The 14557-nt window shown below is 33.5% G+C and overlaps 1 protein-coding gene across 3 annotated transcripts; it reads left to right on the top strand.

Moving 5' to 3' along the window:
• Positions 1-1314: 1314 nt before the first annotated feature.
• Positions 1315-9767, top strand: tau (microtubule-associated protein tau). Of its 3 annotated transcripts, XM_066296091.1 has the most exons (15): positions 1315-1360; positions 3145-3218; positions 3993-4271; positions 4321-4481; positions 4534-4695; positions 4747-4868; positions 4978-5094; positions 5283-5326; positions 5375-5537; positions 5592-5800; positions 6520-6567; positions 6787-6972; positions 7040-7081; positions 7630-7800; positions 8894-9767. In XM_066296091.1, the coding sequence occupies exons 2-15, from the start codon at positions 3150-3152 to the stop codon at positions 8957-8959; spliced, it is 1839 nt and encodes a 612-aa protein (XP_066152188.1). In that variant the 5' UTR covers positions 1315-1360; positions 3145-3149; the 3' UTR covers positions 8960-9767. The 3 variants fall into 3 exon arrangements, with proteins under 3 accessions (XP_066152188.1, XP_066152191.1, XP_066152189.1); XM_066296094.1 differs by lacking the exon at positions 4978-5094; XM_066296092.1 differs by lacking the exon at positions 6520-6567 and having other exon boundaries at positions 1317-1360.
• Positions 9768-14557: the final 4790 nt, after the last annotated feature.

Genomic DNA, 14557 nt, shown 5'->3' with positions numbered 1-14557 from the left:
ATTTTAAAATAATTTAGAGCAACTATTTTTAATTTAGTCCCTTAGAATATCAAAAAAAAACATTTTACTGTACCCCAAAAAAATTTGTCACAGGCGCAAAAATTTCTTTAAGTGCAGTCTTTACCTGCAATTATTGACTTCGGTAGAGGTATAGAGCCAGTTATTCACATTTTTTAGCACACTCAAAGAAATTTTTAAATGGCTCTATAATACACACGTTCATATTGATAATTTCAACAACTCATTTTTCTATTAATTTTACAAATAAAAACTACTCAAAAAGTGTAATAACCAGCAACGTAAAAATTAAACAGCTCAATGCACGTTCCGCCAAATGGGAACGATCTAACTTTCTCTGATAAGTTTAATTGATACGCGGAAGGTGGCGTCACGGGTCAGATTAAAACCGTTAAAAATTTGACTATTATTTAAGTTCTCTTCCAACGTTTATTGTTAACATCAATAATTAGGGCAGCTGAAGTTAATGGGACATTGGCCCTTACAAGATTAAGAAAAAATTATAATTCATCATTGACAAGAAAATGTTCAAATTTCTTAATCAATTATTTCCAACTGAACGAAAAAACAATAATTATTCTTTAGAGAAAATGTTGGCAATGTTCACCTATATTCTCCTTTTTCACAAATTATATATTTTCGAAGAACCTTTACATATGTTCAAAAAAGTGTGGCTCAATTTACTGAATGTACCAAATTAAGTGCGCACCAATGTTAACTTTTTGTTAGTAGAGATAGAATCCTAATTTAATTTCAAAAAGTCATATTTTATTGGACTGGTTGTGATAATGATACTAAAAAAATAATTTAACATCGTGTTGTAAAAATAATTAACAAAAAAAAACATATTTTCTTAATGAAACACACATATCTTAAAAAAATATTCATTTTAGAAAAAAACTAATGCAGTTTTTTGTATAAAAATAAACTAGTTTTAGTTTCATTTATAAATATATTCAATGTTCCGTTAAAAAATGTGTTTTTTTTTAATTATCTTTACAACGCAATATTCAGTTGTTTTTCTGGTATCGCCATAGCAACCAGCCTAAGAAAATACAATTCTGTAATTTAAACTAGGGTTGTATCTTTACTAAGAATAAAGTTAACAATGATGCGTGCTTGATTCGGTACGCCTCGTATATCCAATGACTTCCTCCGCTATTCTGGACTTTCCAATATCTCAGAAACATCCTGTACAAACTCGCTTCGTTCGTCCAACGGATATCGATCAATGAGAGTAGAGGGCACTATAGCGCTTTTCCGGCAAACTTCAACTGGCACCCAGTTTTCCAGTCGATTTTCCAACCTTCGTGACTATAGTGTTTGTAACCAGAGGTAACAGGTAACACTTTCCATTGTTTCCATGTCCATTTATTATTGTTCAATTCAGTTTTAATGCAGTTGTTATCGCAAAGTTGGGCTATCGTATAAGAACAATGGTAGTTGTGTTCTGACACTGTTGTTTTAGATGCCTTTTTATTGGGTTAGGCAGTAATAAATCACAGCTTTCCACTAGACAATTTAATCTAAATTCGATGTTATTATATGAGGACTAGAAAACATTTTTAATCTCAATAAAACAATTTTAAACAATAATCATTGTAGAGAGGTCGATGCGATTGTGTGGGCTCAGGGAAATTTAAAATACGTTAAAATTGCAGGATTTGATATTTTAACATTACTTATTTACGTCAAAGAAACAGAGAATTGGAGCAACAATTCCAACCCACACACAGATGTAAACATAAAGTATAATAGAGCTCATATTTATTGTGGGTTAATTCCCACGAAATGCTGTTAATACATAGGCTTTATGGATCTATTTTTAAATGAAGAAATATCGATAAACTTTATAAACAAACTCCTTAATTCAATTCTATATAATGTGGGTGATTCTAAAGAATTTATTATCGCTAACCTCTCTTCGTGCTATTCCCTTCTATTCTGTCCATGATTTTTGTTGTAAAGGATATCCTTGAAAAATATTGTGATGTAAAAAAGCACTTCATTTGGGTGAATATTCAGGTATACATATTTCGCACATTCAAACGAATCGAAGTAAGCGCTATTAGGAAATTTGTGAAACAAGGGCTGGCAAATAGAATTTTATTTAAACAGACCTCTCAAGGTAAATGAAGACAGTAGTAAACCTCTAATATTCTTCGTGATGTAAGGGAACCAGGAACATTAAATATTTCTACAAACTTCTGAAGAATTAATCTGTAGTGCCTCTCAATTCAGTTATAAATTTAAGAAAGCTCAGCATCATTACTGGAAAGTAAAAACATATAAGCGGTGCAGGAAATTGATGACAACCACCTAGATTTCTAATGAAGTCCATAACCTCAGAACTGAACCACAAATCCAATGAAATCTCTGGAAATCTTCTCGTAATTTAGAACGAAAGTCTACGAAACCTTTTTAAGGTTACCAGAAGCGTCATCTCTCGAAAATTCTTATTGACTTCCAGATCCGTTACAATTCAGCACAATTCCCGATATATTTTCAAAAACTCATCTGAACTTGTCTGGGACGCCTTGCAAGGCCAAGCAAAAACCTTTTTTTTAAACTTACAATAATTAAAAGCCATAATAAAATTCTAATTTAATGACAAACAGTTTTCGACTGCAACGTAGAAAAGTACACAGTGACACAATGAGTTGCAGCTTTCCAGAATTGTTTAACCCTAATAAGTTGTCCTGGAAAAGTGGGTCAGACACCACTGGATATATATGGCTTCAAGTTACTAACCTTTTTGTTCATGTTAATCAATATGCGCATTTGAAGATTTTATTTATTTATCCGTGAGTTCAATTGGGACATTGATTTCTTCAAGAAGAGTTTTTCCGGTAGGGCTGCTAAATTTCATGGAAAAGTTGGAATATTTGTGAATTGCACGCGTTGTATTGTAGCTGTAAATTATGGCACTGTTTGGGGCATAACACGCAACAAAGAAACAATTTAACTGGATTATTCCGGAATTTATTAGAGAGACTCTTTTGCTTCTTTGAACGTAGAGTAGAGAGGTATTTACCAACAATGTTTGAGGAGTATTTCACTTATAGATCGCACTGTAAAAGGATTATAAACTAAAAAATCGAAATTGGAAATTCTATTTTCTTCCAGTAAAAATGGCTGAACACAATGGTCCAACAATGGAGGCAGATCTCCATAGAACTGAAATAAGTAATCAGTCCTTGGTAAGGCTAGTTATAGACGTGTTGTCCTCAGGAGTCTTCACATTGAGTATTTAAATCGGTTCTTCGTGCCGTATATATTTCAGAATTTATTAGCCTTCCAACTATCCTAAAAACTGGTGGAGAATACATATTTATGTCGTGCCAGTCTCCGCCACTTTTAATCAGAACACAAAAATATTAAATACGCATCAGATAGTCGTAGTATTAATAATTCATAAGCTCAGCTTTATGAAGCATAGAAATGAGCTAAAATGCTTCACTAAATTTCTTCACTGAGAATACATTTAAATCTGGATGACGATTGTATTAACTGAGTTGATCCAATGAATCGATGAATTAGCGAATAAAGTTGGAATGAATCCGAGAAACTTAATCTGCAAAGGAGCATCCTCAGTATACGTGTTTTAAGAATACATTTAAATTCTATTGAAGTTTTATTTTATCCTTGAGTTATGTGACGAGCCCTCACATCCCTTTAACAACTCTGCTGGATATGATATCGCATTAATATTAACTCTGCCCATATTACCATAGCAAAAAACTAATTTATAATGGTATTAATCGCGTATAAAACTTTCATATAATCCACACCACACAAACAAGCGAGGTTCATATAATGTTATCTCGTTACATTATTGACGAGCCCTTATGCATTTACACGTATTCAGGCTGATGGAGGTCATTAAGGATAAACTTACACGAACTGGTTAAATTTGTGTGTAGATAAAACAGAAATCAATAAAATGCGAAATTTCTAATAGAAGTTATTAATAGCCCGCGAAGGTCTCTTCGGACTTGCCAGCAATATCTCCTCAAGCGAGTATCCAGCCTCGTCCACCACCAGTTTTCCGAACAGATAGCCGGCAAAATATCCAATTTCGCCAGCCATTCCCAACCAGTGGTCCTCAATCCATTCTCACCAGCCCAAATCCTAACCAAAATCCTCAAACTTTCTCTGGAATCAGGTCTCAATCGCCCGGAGCGAGACCTCCAGCTACTGCTCGATTTGCGCCTAGAGGCCCTCCTCTAGGGAATCCAGGCCCTAGACCTCCGGTTAGTTTCTATGGCAATATATTTTTAGCGCTATAGGGCCAAATTTCAGGGCTCAACCCCCGGGTTTTCTCAACAGCAGCGCCCCATTTTTAGGCCCCAAAGTCCTTTTCCCAGAGCTCCATTACTGGCTCAAAGACCTCAAATTTTCCAACAAAACTCTGTTCCAGCTTTTAGCAGGCCCAAACCTTTATTGGAGGAATCACTTAATAGGTAGGTAATTGAGTGATTGTGCAAGATAGAGGTTTAGTGGCGAGCTTTCCAGGGCACAAACTCTGGATTCTGCAGAGGTGGAAAAATATGTGGTTGAAAACAGGAGGCCTTCAATGGATCAAAGACCCACCTCTGCAGCCTCCATAGGGAAGAATATTGCGCCCAACGTGAGCTTGGAAATGGCGAACAGTCAGGAATCTTTGGACGTATCCAGGTAACTCTGTTTTCGAGAGAGGACTTTCCGGACAATGACAAAATATTTCAGGCAAAGCTCTGTGGAAAGTGTGCATAGGAAGGAAAATGAAAGTGTGTCTCCTCAGCCAGATTTCGATTCCAGACCCGAATCCAGGATGAACAGCATTAAAGACACCAAGGAAAAAAACAGAGGTCAATGTCACAAACCTCTCTTAGATTTATTAATAACGTTTATTGTCAGCTTGTCAGCTGCATTGTAACTATCCTCCCATCCTCTAGCTATAAGTACTTTTACCTGTAGGAGAAATTAATGGAGACGCATCTCCACATATAGAAACACACACTACACCACCCATTAACGAGGAGACAATTGAGCCCCAGAAGAAGGAGCTGGAGTTGAACCTCTCACAGTCAAAGAGTATGTTTGTGAGAGTGTGGCTTCAGTGTTCTAGTTTCACTGCTTTTTGAGTGTAGAAGTCCTTAAAGATCGTCTCTACACATGTTCTACTTATTTCTACATTGCTTTATTGCTCAGAAAAAAATTGCTTGAAGCTTTTCAGAAAAAAATTGGTACACTTCTAAATAATTATTTATCTTTTATTTCAGAGGGAGATAACGATAGCGGTGTAGATGAATCTACACAAGGAAATGTAAGTACTAAACAATCAGCCCTCTTGAATATAACCCTAGAATTGTAGTCTTGTAATGGAGACAACAGATCTCCAAGAAAAACAAATAAATCCCGAGCATCTTCTACAACTCCCACCAAGGGTAGGTCCTTATCTAGGGGTTCAAAAACCCCTAACAGTATCCAATCACCAGATTCTGCAGCTACGACTCCTGGATCTGCCGAAAAGAAAAGTAAGTCCCCTCACTAATTGTTTAAGATAGTTCACTAAATCAAATTTATCCCAGAACTTCCAATGAATAAAATTCAAGTTGGCACAGCCCCTTCTCCCAACATCAAGGTGGTCAAGTCGAAAATAGGTTCTTTGGACAACGCCAGTTATAAACCTGGAGGTGGGAGGGTGAAGATTGAAAATAAGAAACTGGATTACAAAAATGCCGGTTCCAGGGTTGAAGCCAAAAATGACAAATATGTCCCGAAGGGTGGAGAGAAAAAGGTAAGAAAATTGTGTTTATAGCGAGTAAATCTCTTCTATAGAAGTTAATGAGTAAAGAAGGAAACTCTTTTAGGTGCAATCTGCTAGAAGCGTCAGAAGTGCCTCTTCTCAGATTAAAGTAAGGTTGCACTATGCAATGAGTAAATGTGAGGAGCACAGTATGATGTTGCTGTCAAAAAATCGTACATATCATAAATCTGTAGCTTGTTTCTTATCTTTTTAAAAGAAAAATGCCATTAAGTATTCTCATATCCCCGCATTAAATCGAGATATATTACGAATAGGTTTTGAATACTTGCAAAATCCGTTTCAATATATAATAAATTTTTCAAATATTACCAACTCTATTTGAGTACGTAAGGTTCAAATCTTCCGATTGAATTATAAATCTAGAGAAGTCTCACTTACTCATACGCTCTAACTATAGCCTCAAAACCTACTGAACATTTATCGTCATTTTAGCCAAATTGAAATTAATGTAGGTTAAAAGAATATTTATAATTTTCCTTACTAAATTGCAATCTCGACATTTTCTCCCAAAATCACAAAATATTTGAAAATGTTTAACATTTTTAGTATTTTCAAAGTTAAGATAAACTTTAAAATCATCAGGTTGTCTCACTAAATCACAAATTCTAATAGACTTTGAAGGTTCTTATTGTAATGTATCTGTTGAGACAATCACTCATACCAAACTACACCTTACAATCCCATTCTAGGAAACTCAATCAGCGAGAAGTGCTCCAAGCAGCTCTTCTCCCCGAAAAGTAAGATTTCTTGTGCTCTTGATTGACACTTTGAGAATAAGTATCCCTGCACTGTTAAGTGTACTATATCAGTGTATTCTTCAACTGTAGAGTAAAGTGTATGCTGTTAATTATTGATTACACACCTAACTGTAGAAAAATTGCGTACCATATTCGTCGAACTAGCACTAGAATGATGATTCAAAGAGACATTCTCAAATCTCTATGCTATCGTTTCAGATATTATCTCAAAAACTTGAATGGACCGCTAAATCGAAAATTGGGTCTCTGGATAACGCTAATCACAAACCAAAAGGAGGTGACAAGAAAATTGAAACTGTAAAGCTTCACTTCAAGGAGAAAGCTGCTGCCAAAGTGGGATCCAAGGACAACATGAAGCATCAACCTGGAGGAGGAGACGTTAAGGTAAGTTCAGCGAAAGCTCCAAAAAATTCATTCAGTTATTTTTGCTTAAATACTTGTTTTCTTAAAGAAACGTACATGTCCTCGACAATTGAGTTACCGATCTGGTTCTGTAAGTAAAATCTGCAGTGAAAAATGGCACCAACATTGATGTTTATCACTTGCAATCTCAGATTGGGTTAGCAGCTTTTGTACCGCACTCAATCTTACTTATCAATGTATTTTGAGCTTGAAAACACTAGTATAAGAAAATTTTCATTTATATGAAAAGTTGCGAGCACTTCCCCCCCCCCCCCTCCCCTTGTTTTCATATCATCAACTATAAAATGGGGTAATTTTGTAATTTTCTGCGTGTCTCGATTTGGGAAAATATTCGCAGCATGGGAGAGGCCTTTAAATCTACTGTAAAGCTTTTTGTCAAATTAGCATAATACCTACTTTTTTTAATTAAAAACCCAGGGTTGGATTTTGTAGTTTATAAATACATTTGTTTACACCCAGATAGACTTCCAGACACGAAAACCTACCTTTTATCGATCGTGCCAATTTAAACAACCTTATCTGATTTCCCAGGGCGTTTTGGCCAGGAATTAATTTAGCAAATTGCTTTTTTGTGGCCTTAAAACTTACAATTATCAAACAAAAATGTTGTTTATTTAGATTGAAAACAAGAAACTCGACATCCAAGCGTCGAGCAAAATTGGATCCATGGATAATGTCAAACATAAGCCTGCAGGGGGAGAGAAGAAGATATTCGATGACAAGGACTATTTGAGGCAGCAAAACAGATCTGGAAAATCCAGTATTGGGCACTCATTATCTGGATCACAGGTTGGTGCTTTCCAGAACGTTCCCCTTTAGCATTACTATTATTTTTTTCTGAAATAATTGCTTCTAACTTATCATAAAACCCATTATGTTTTTATCAATTTTCATTTTTATCACTTATTTCGTTCTTTCTTTAGGATCGAGGCTACCTCTACTCATTTTACTAAGACTTTCATGGCTAATTTTGCTTATCAGGTATCACAGTTACCGTTATGAATGGAATGCCTAACAATTTATCCTTAAATAGGAAGCTGGCGTTTTTATGAAAATTTTTCATTTTTACGGATTCTAGTTCTCATTTACTTATTTGTTGTTTTTGGGAATTTTAGTTTTTTTTTTCAACATTTTTTTAGTTCTCACTACACTAATATTTTTAAAGTAAAAAATTGTCTAAAATATTACTTTTCTAAAATCTTTCGAAATCGGGACGTCACTAATGGGTGTAAAAAATGAAACATGACAATGTTTTGGAATTCTAGGAATCTTGAACTCTAACATTCGAACAAACATTATTCTTGACCGCTTTGTAGGTCACTGGTTACCTACATTTTAACCGAAAAAATTACGAATGAAAATTTCAGTAACACGAATTGATCGAAATATTAAAAACAGGAGGCGTCGTTAAGAGGACTGCTATTGCTGGCTTTCTGAACATCAGCTTGCTATTTGACGGCAATGGGATTTTGGCAATTTGATTTCTTATTATTAATCCGAATTCCAGTATATACTAACCTGATCTAACCATAATGAAAATATTAATCGAATAATAGTTGTCTTCAGTTTGATTTTCCTATTATAGACAAAACAATAATCTTTTGCAATACAATTTTGCATATAATCCTTCATATTTTTATATTAACATGCAATTCTAACTTCCAGGCATGCGATGCCTCTTTATTCCTTCATCTCCATTATGAATACGATATTATATAGATTGACATAGTTCGTTTATCAGAAATGCCCTGTTTTTGTCATCGCTTACTGTCACGAAATTGCTTGTGAATTTTAACGATTTGTAACTAGAATTTTGCAAAAAGTATAACCCCTTTGTAGATTGGATACTAACACCATTTTATTTATTTATTTCAAACTGCAGCATTCAATCAACTCACAAGATCCTAAAGCACCGGTAGCTGACGAGAATCTGAATCAGGAGCACTAAAAGCAAACTTTAAGATATTTGCCGATTTAAGTACTTTAAGTTTTGTACCATGTAAGGTAATACTATATGTACCAAACTATACATTCAATGAAACAAAATTCAAAACTACTCAGAATTATGGCTTTTGCTAAAATATATTGCTAAAGTATCACCATATTGGACTACCAATTTCAAAATTACGTAAACTAAACTTCTGTCTATAAATTAAGTTTCCTCTTTATTTCCCAATATGTCGGAATTTTAGTAGATTCTAATGACTTCAGTACTAATCGGTGTTAGAGTTTTTAGTTGGTACCAACTTAAAGTATGTACTAAACTTAATAGTTATTAGGATGATTGCCGCATATTAACTTCATATAAGGCCATTTTTTATATTATAGAACATTCTTCAGTTGGAACTGAAATATTACGCAATTTTCAACTACCTAGTTCACCACAATAATTGCACTATTATAGCAATCACTTTGGTCTAGAAGTAAGTAATGAAAGAAATCACAAGGGCCCACTACTCTAAAGCCGGTATTGTAAGTTTAAGATAAAGGGTAATGAAGGACTGATTTCGAGCTTTCTAGTAATGGGCCGTGTATAATGTAGCCCATTACCCATGTACTTGTAAAGATTTGTTATAAGAATTCGTAAACTTAGATGTTGCTAATTAATGGTATTCTCTCACTCCACGTTTTGCTATACATATAGGAAGTGCATGTATGAAAAAAGTAACAATATTTTAGTCTTTACATAGGTATCTTTGGCCACCCAGTTATGTATTTTAATATAGTATGAAAAAAATATAGTCTTTATTAAATTACTTTATGGTAGTTGTAATTTCACGTAGGTTTAGACGAATTAATGTATTAAAATTCACATTACGGTACGGAAAGTCTTGCTTGATTCTCTAAAAAATCTGCATTGGATCAGAAAATTACCAATATTCCAAGCTATCCAAACACGTTTTCAAAACAGATATCAATGGAATTCTAAGTCGAACTCCAACAGGGTTGAAACGCCTATTAAGCTTATCAATATAAGCCAAAAACCAAATAAAATTGGAAACTCTGACTTTAATGGTCATTTTTACAGATCATAACAGCCGCCTTAAACTGACAGTTTACGAAATTCAAAGTCGACATCGAAGAAAGTCTGATCAAAATTTTAATGATTTAACTAACAGCGGTGAAACACAGATTAAACTTCAGATCGAATCGGAAAGTCAATGAAATTAATTTTTCTCTATTTGTGTTGAAGAAAGGGAGACTGAGAAATATTCTGAGCAGAATTCTTCCTTTTCTTCAAAAAGAACTAATTTTTCGCTTGAATTGAGAAAATTCTAAGCTTAAACCCTTTTATCCACACAGCGTTGAATACTCGCCATGAGTTCAAAACTAACTAAAAACTATTCTGAGCAGATTTCTTATGCTGATGCATCAACCAGACTAAAAACCCTTCAGCGCCAAATCTACTTAGTCGATTCAAACATTTTTTAAAAATCTAATTTTCTTCACTTGCCCTACGAACATCCGAGCTTCATCTTGCTATTCAGAATACATGACTTGTGTTCAGCAATTGAAAAATTTTTGAGCGGAAGCCTTGAAAGTTAACCGAAATGAATCACAGATTAATCCTTAAAACTAATTCCTATTCATCCAGATAGAGCCTATATTTGTGCATCAATCTGGAATCCACTATACAAAAATGACAATGACAACTCTTCAGGTCCAGAAAGCAGTTCAGGTTGAAGAAAACCTCTTTAGTGACGATTCTGAAGATCAGGATGTACCGAGGAGGATTCTAAATACATTAGAGGAGGAAGAAACCTGCAGCTTTTCAGGCACACGCTACAGCTTCAGAAAAGGGTTTTCCAAGACGGCTCAAACTACAAATTTGAAACCTCGATGGAAATGTTAAACTGACATTGTAGAAATTCATTCACATTGTTATTCACCTTTAATAACAGCTTCACATAGAAATAAATTCACATGACATTAGGATTTAATTTATTCCAGTCTTCGACTGTTTTAGGATTAAATTATTGTTTTATGATTGAATCTATTAGGTAGTATACAGTGTGGTAAATTTAATTGGAATAAATTCAGAATCTACATGGCATTTGATTTTTAGCAAAATTACTTAAACACATTAATTTTATTCTACGCGATACATATTTTGGTAGTATTCTCATGCAACAAATGTCAACCCCAATAAGTTAGGGTAACAGTAACCCTTAAAAGTTTAAATGGAAAGGGAGTTCAAGTGATACATCATTTTAAAGATCTTTTAAACCTTACTTTATTTAACATATTACTTTTCATCATAGAGCAAAATAATACTAAAAATAGTTTTGATACTTAAATGTTGTTTCGTTACTTGTGATTTTTTTACGCAATATTTCTGAAATATTACAATAATCTAAGTATCCTTTCAATACAAAATTTAGTTCATTTCGTTCAATACAAAAAAGAATTACTTCACGTAAATTTTAAAATTGCGCATAATGCCTTACTTAACTGAATATCATGAAATCGAAATTTTAATAATGATCGGATACGGCAACAAAGTTCGAACACAAAATAAGCTTTTAAATTATTTTGACTAAAGTATCCTAATTTGCCATCCATTAATCAAGGGACTATAAGTTAAAAAAAATCATCATGGTTATGAGAGAAATACCCGAAGTAATAGACCGCAAAAAATTGATGATGATACAAAAATTAACGCATCTTGGCATTAGAAGAAAACCCAATTACACCAGCCTGGTTGATAGCTTGAGAAAATTTAATCAGTAGTTCATCTGTTTTGAAAATATTGAAAAATGCAAATATTCGACCTTATAAAATACAAATACATTAAGAACTGCTTGAGAATGATGGAGATCGACGAACTGAATTTTTCGAAAGGACTATAAACGTTGTTCAGCAATTACAAATATCTATGGAATGGTTTTTGTTTAGTGATGAGACAACGTTTACATTAAATGGACATGTCAATAAATGAGAGAAAGTCACACGCAGTACCCTGAAAAAGCAAATGTTTGGGTAGGTATCATAGGGAACCAAACGTTAGAACTAATATTTTTTTATTAAAACTTAAATTTCCAACAATATCTGGAATTTCTTGAAGACGAACTAGTTCCTACATTATCTAATTTGTTTCTTAGTGAAGTAAATCCAGACATGCCGGACGAACAGATTTGGTTACAACGAAATAGAGCACTTTCACCTTTTGCTCGGAATATTCGCTTATATGTAGATAAAATTTTTGCAAATCGATGGATAGGAAGAAAAGATTCAATAGAATGGTCGCCGAAATCTCCCGGTCTCACCCCCTACCTGAAATAGAAGGTTTACAATAAGAAATCACATGATATCGACGGACTCAAAGAACCTATAAGATAATAAATTAGGTAAATCACTTTAAATACTTTAGAAAATATGAGTGATACATTTTATCACCGTTTGGGACTGTGCCAAGAAGGCAACGGTGAATATTTCGAACAGTGGCTAGGTTCAAGATGATAATAATTTGATTGTTTAAAATTTTGTTAATTTTTTAGTATTACTTGGCTCTATGATGAAAAGTACTATGACAGATAAATTCAGGTTGAAAAGATTTTTAAAATGATGTATCATTTGAACCTCTCTTTCTATTTAAACTTTTAAAGGTAACTGTCACCCAGTCTAAGGGGTTGACCTTTGTAGCATCGGAATACTACCAGTAAGTGTTTTGAGTGAAATGAAAATTGACGTCTTTAAACAATTTTGCTAAAAATCAAATACCATGTAGATACCGAATTTATTCCAGTTGAAGTTATCACACTGCAAATAAGCTACTGCCATAGCTAGTTTTGGTCTAGTGTCTTACCATTCTTATGAGTCATCAGTGTTAATAATGAATAGTGCCAGGCGCTGAGGACAAGATTGTGGTTACAGAACAGATAAATGACAACAAAAAAGGGTCACAATCGTTTTATGCAGATTAAAAGATTTACTAAAAATATAATTTAACTATTCAGGTGTTCTAAAATGAAACAATGTTGTTGATATTCATATGCCGTTTATGTCCCCTACATCTGCCCGACGACACGCTCCAGTTCATGTTGTTGTTAATTTTAAATACGAACTAATTTCCGCGAAACGTTAAAATAGAATTTTAGAAATGGTTAGATTTTTTGTTTTTATTGAAACTAGCCTGATGGCAAAGTTAATATTATACTAATAATTTGACTCTTAATTTGATATGTGATTGTCAAATAATTGCGTACTGTCAAACTATATAAGAAGAAAAGTGGAATTATTATCCACATTAAAAAAATTCTGTAGTTTACAATTTTGTCTCTTTTATTTAACTTTCTGTCAAGAAAACAGTTATTAATAATTCCTTAATTAAATCAACAAGGTCCAGTACTATGAAGCAAGTTTAGGATCGGTTTTTGAATTCCTAGATAGGAAGCGATAATTGTTAGTTAACTGACAGATGAAGTCAAGACTAACCCAACAATGGAAATGAGGACAACTATTTGCAATACCTTCATAAGTGACATAGATAATTTAACTGATGGTTAGGCTTGACCGTTATAAATCACTTTACACGCACTTTAGCCGGGCATTGAAGAACCGGTCCTTAAAGCCTCAATATCGTATATAAATGATGATAAATAGTTACCTATAAATGCCGGTATTGATTAAAATTCAAAACCAGCTTTCTCTTCACACAAGCAGAATTTTAAAAATTATAAGAAATGTTTATAATATAAAAATTACGCAAAATTTAACACATTCGTATTCCTACAAATACCAGAAATAATTTGTCAAATAACGAATCTTCTTCTGTAGATCTGATATCATCCGATTCTCTTTTTAAAATGAGTTACAAATTGATTCCCTCAACAAAATTATAGATTTCAAAGATTATAAAGGAAGTATAGAGTAGGAATTTGAGCACATATTAAAATTTGTAAAAGAAAAAGTGGAGACACACTTATCCTTCTGTAGAATGACACACCAAGCCCGTATTAATTACTTACTATAGTCGCAAATAAAAGGTGTCTTAACAAAAGAGCAAAATTTTAATTTAAAATGATACCTTCTTTTTAGAATATACCGGAATTATTATTTAATAATAAAGAAGAGAGTTTAAAATTATGTGCAAAACGACATACATATCTGATAAATGTCCTCTTCGGTTTTGTTGGCATATTACAGTTCGTTTGACAATATTTTCAATCATTTATTGGCTTAAATGAGGTTGGATTTCAATAATATAGTACCTAAACTCTTATTTCAAAGGTTGGGTAGTCGTGGGCTATTCACAATTTTTTACTACAAACAAATCCAAAGAAAAAAGTCCAAAGGCGTTAAATAACTAAAAATTACAGTTCATTTTTTGTTGCTCAATGATCCAGTTGAAGAATTCTCTTTCCTTTACATGATATGTAGACTTGACTTTTAAGTAAATTAGATTTTATAGGCTTCAAGATGCAAATCTCCAGCGAGAACACGCTGCATAAGACTTCTTGTAATGTTCAATTCTTGAAGGTTGCCGAATAGATGTTCTTGAATTCCTGGCCACATTCTGAAAAACATTCGAGATGTTTTCTGCTGA

The sequence above is a fragment of the Euwallacea fornicatus genome, chromosome 24 (genome assembly GCF_040115645.1).
Source record: "Euwallacea fornicatus isolate EFF26 chromosome 24, ASM4011564v1, whole genome shotgun sequence".
Taxonomy (NCBI): Eukaryota; Metazoa; Arthropoda; class Insecta; order Coleoptera; family Curculionidae; genus Euwallacea; species Euwallacea fornicatus.
Note: the sequence above shows the minus strand (reverse complement) of the source record. Positions and strands in the feature narration are given on the sequence as shown.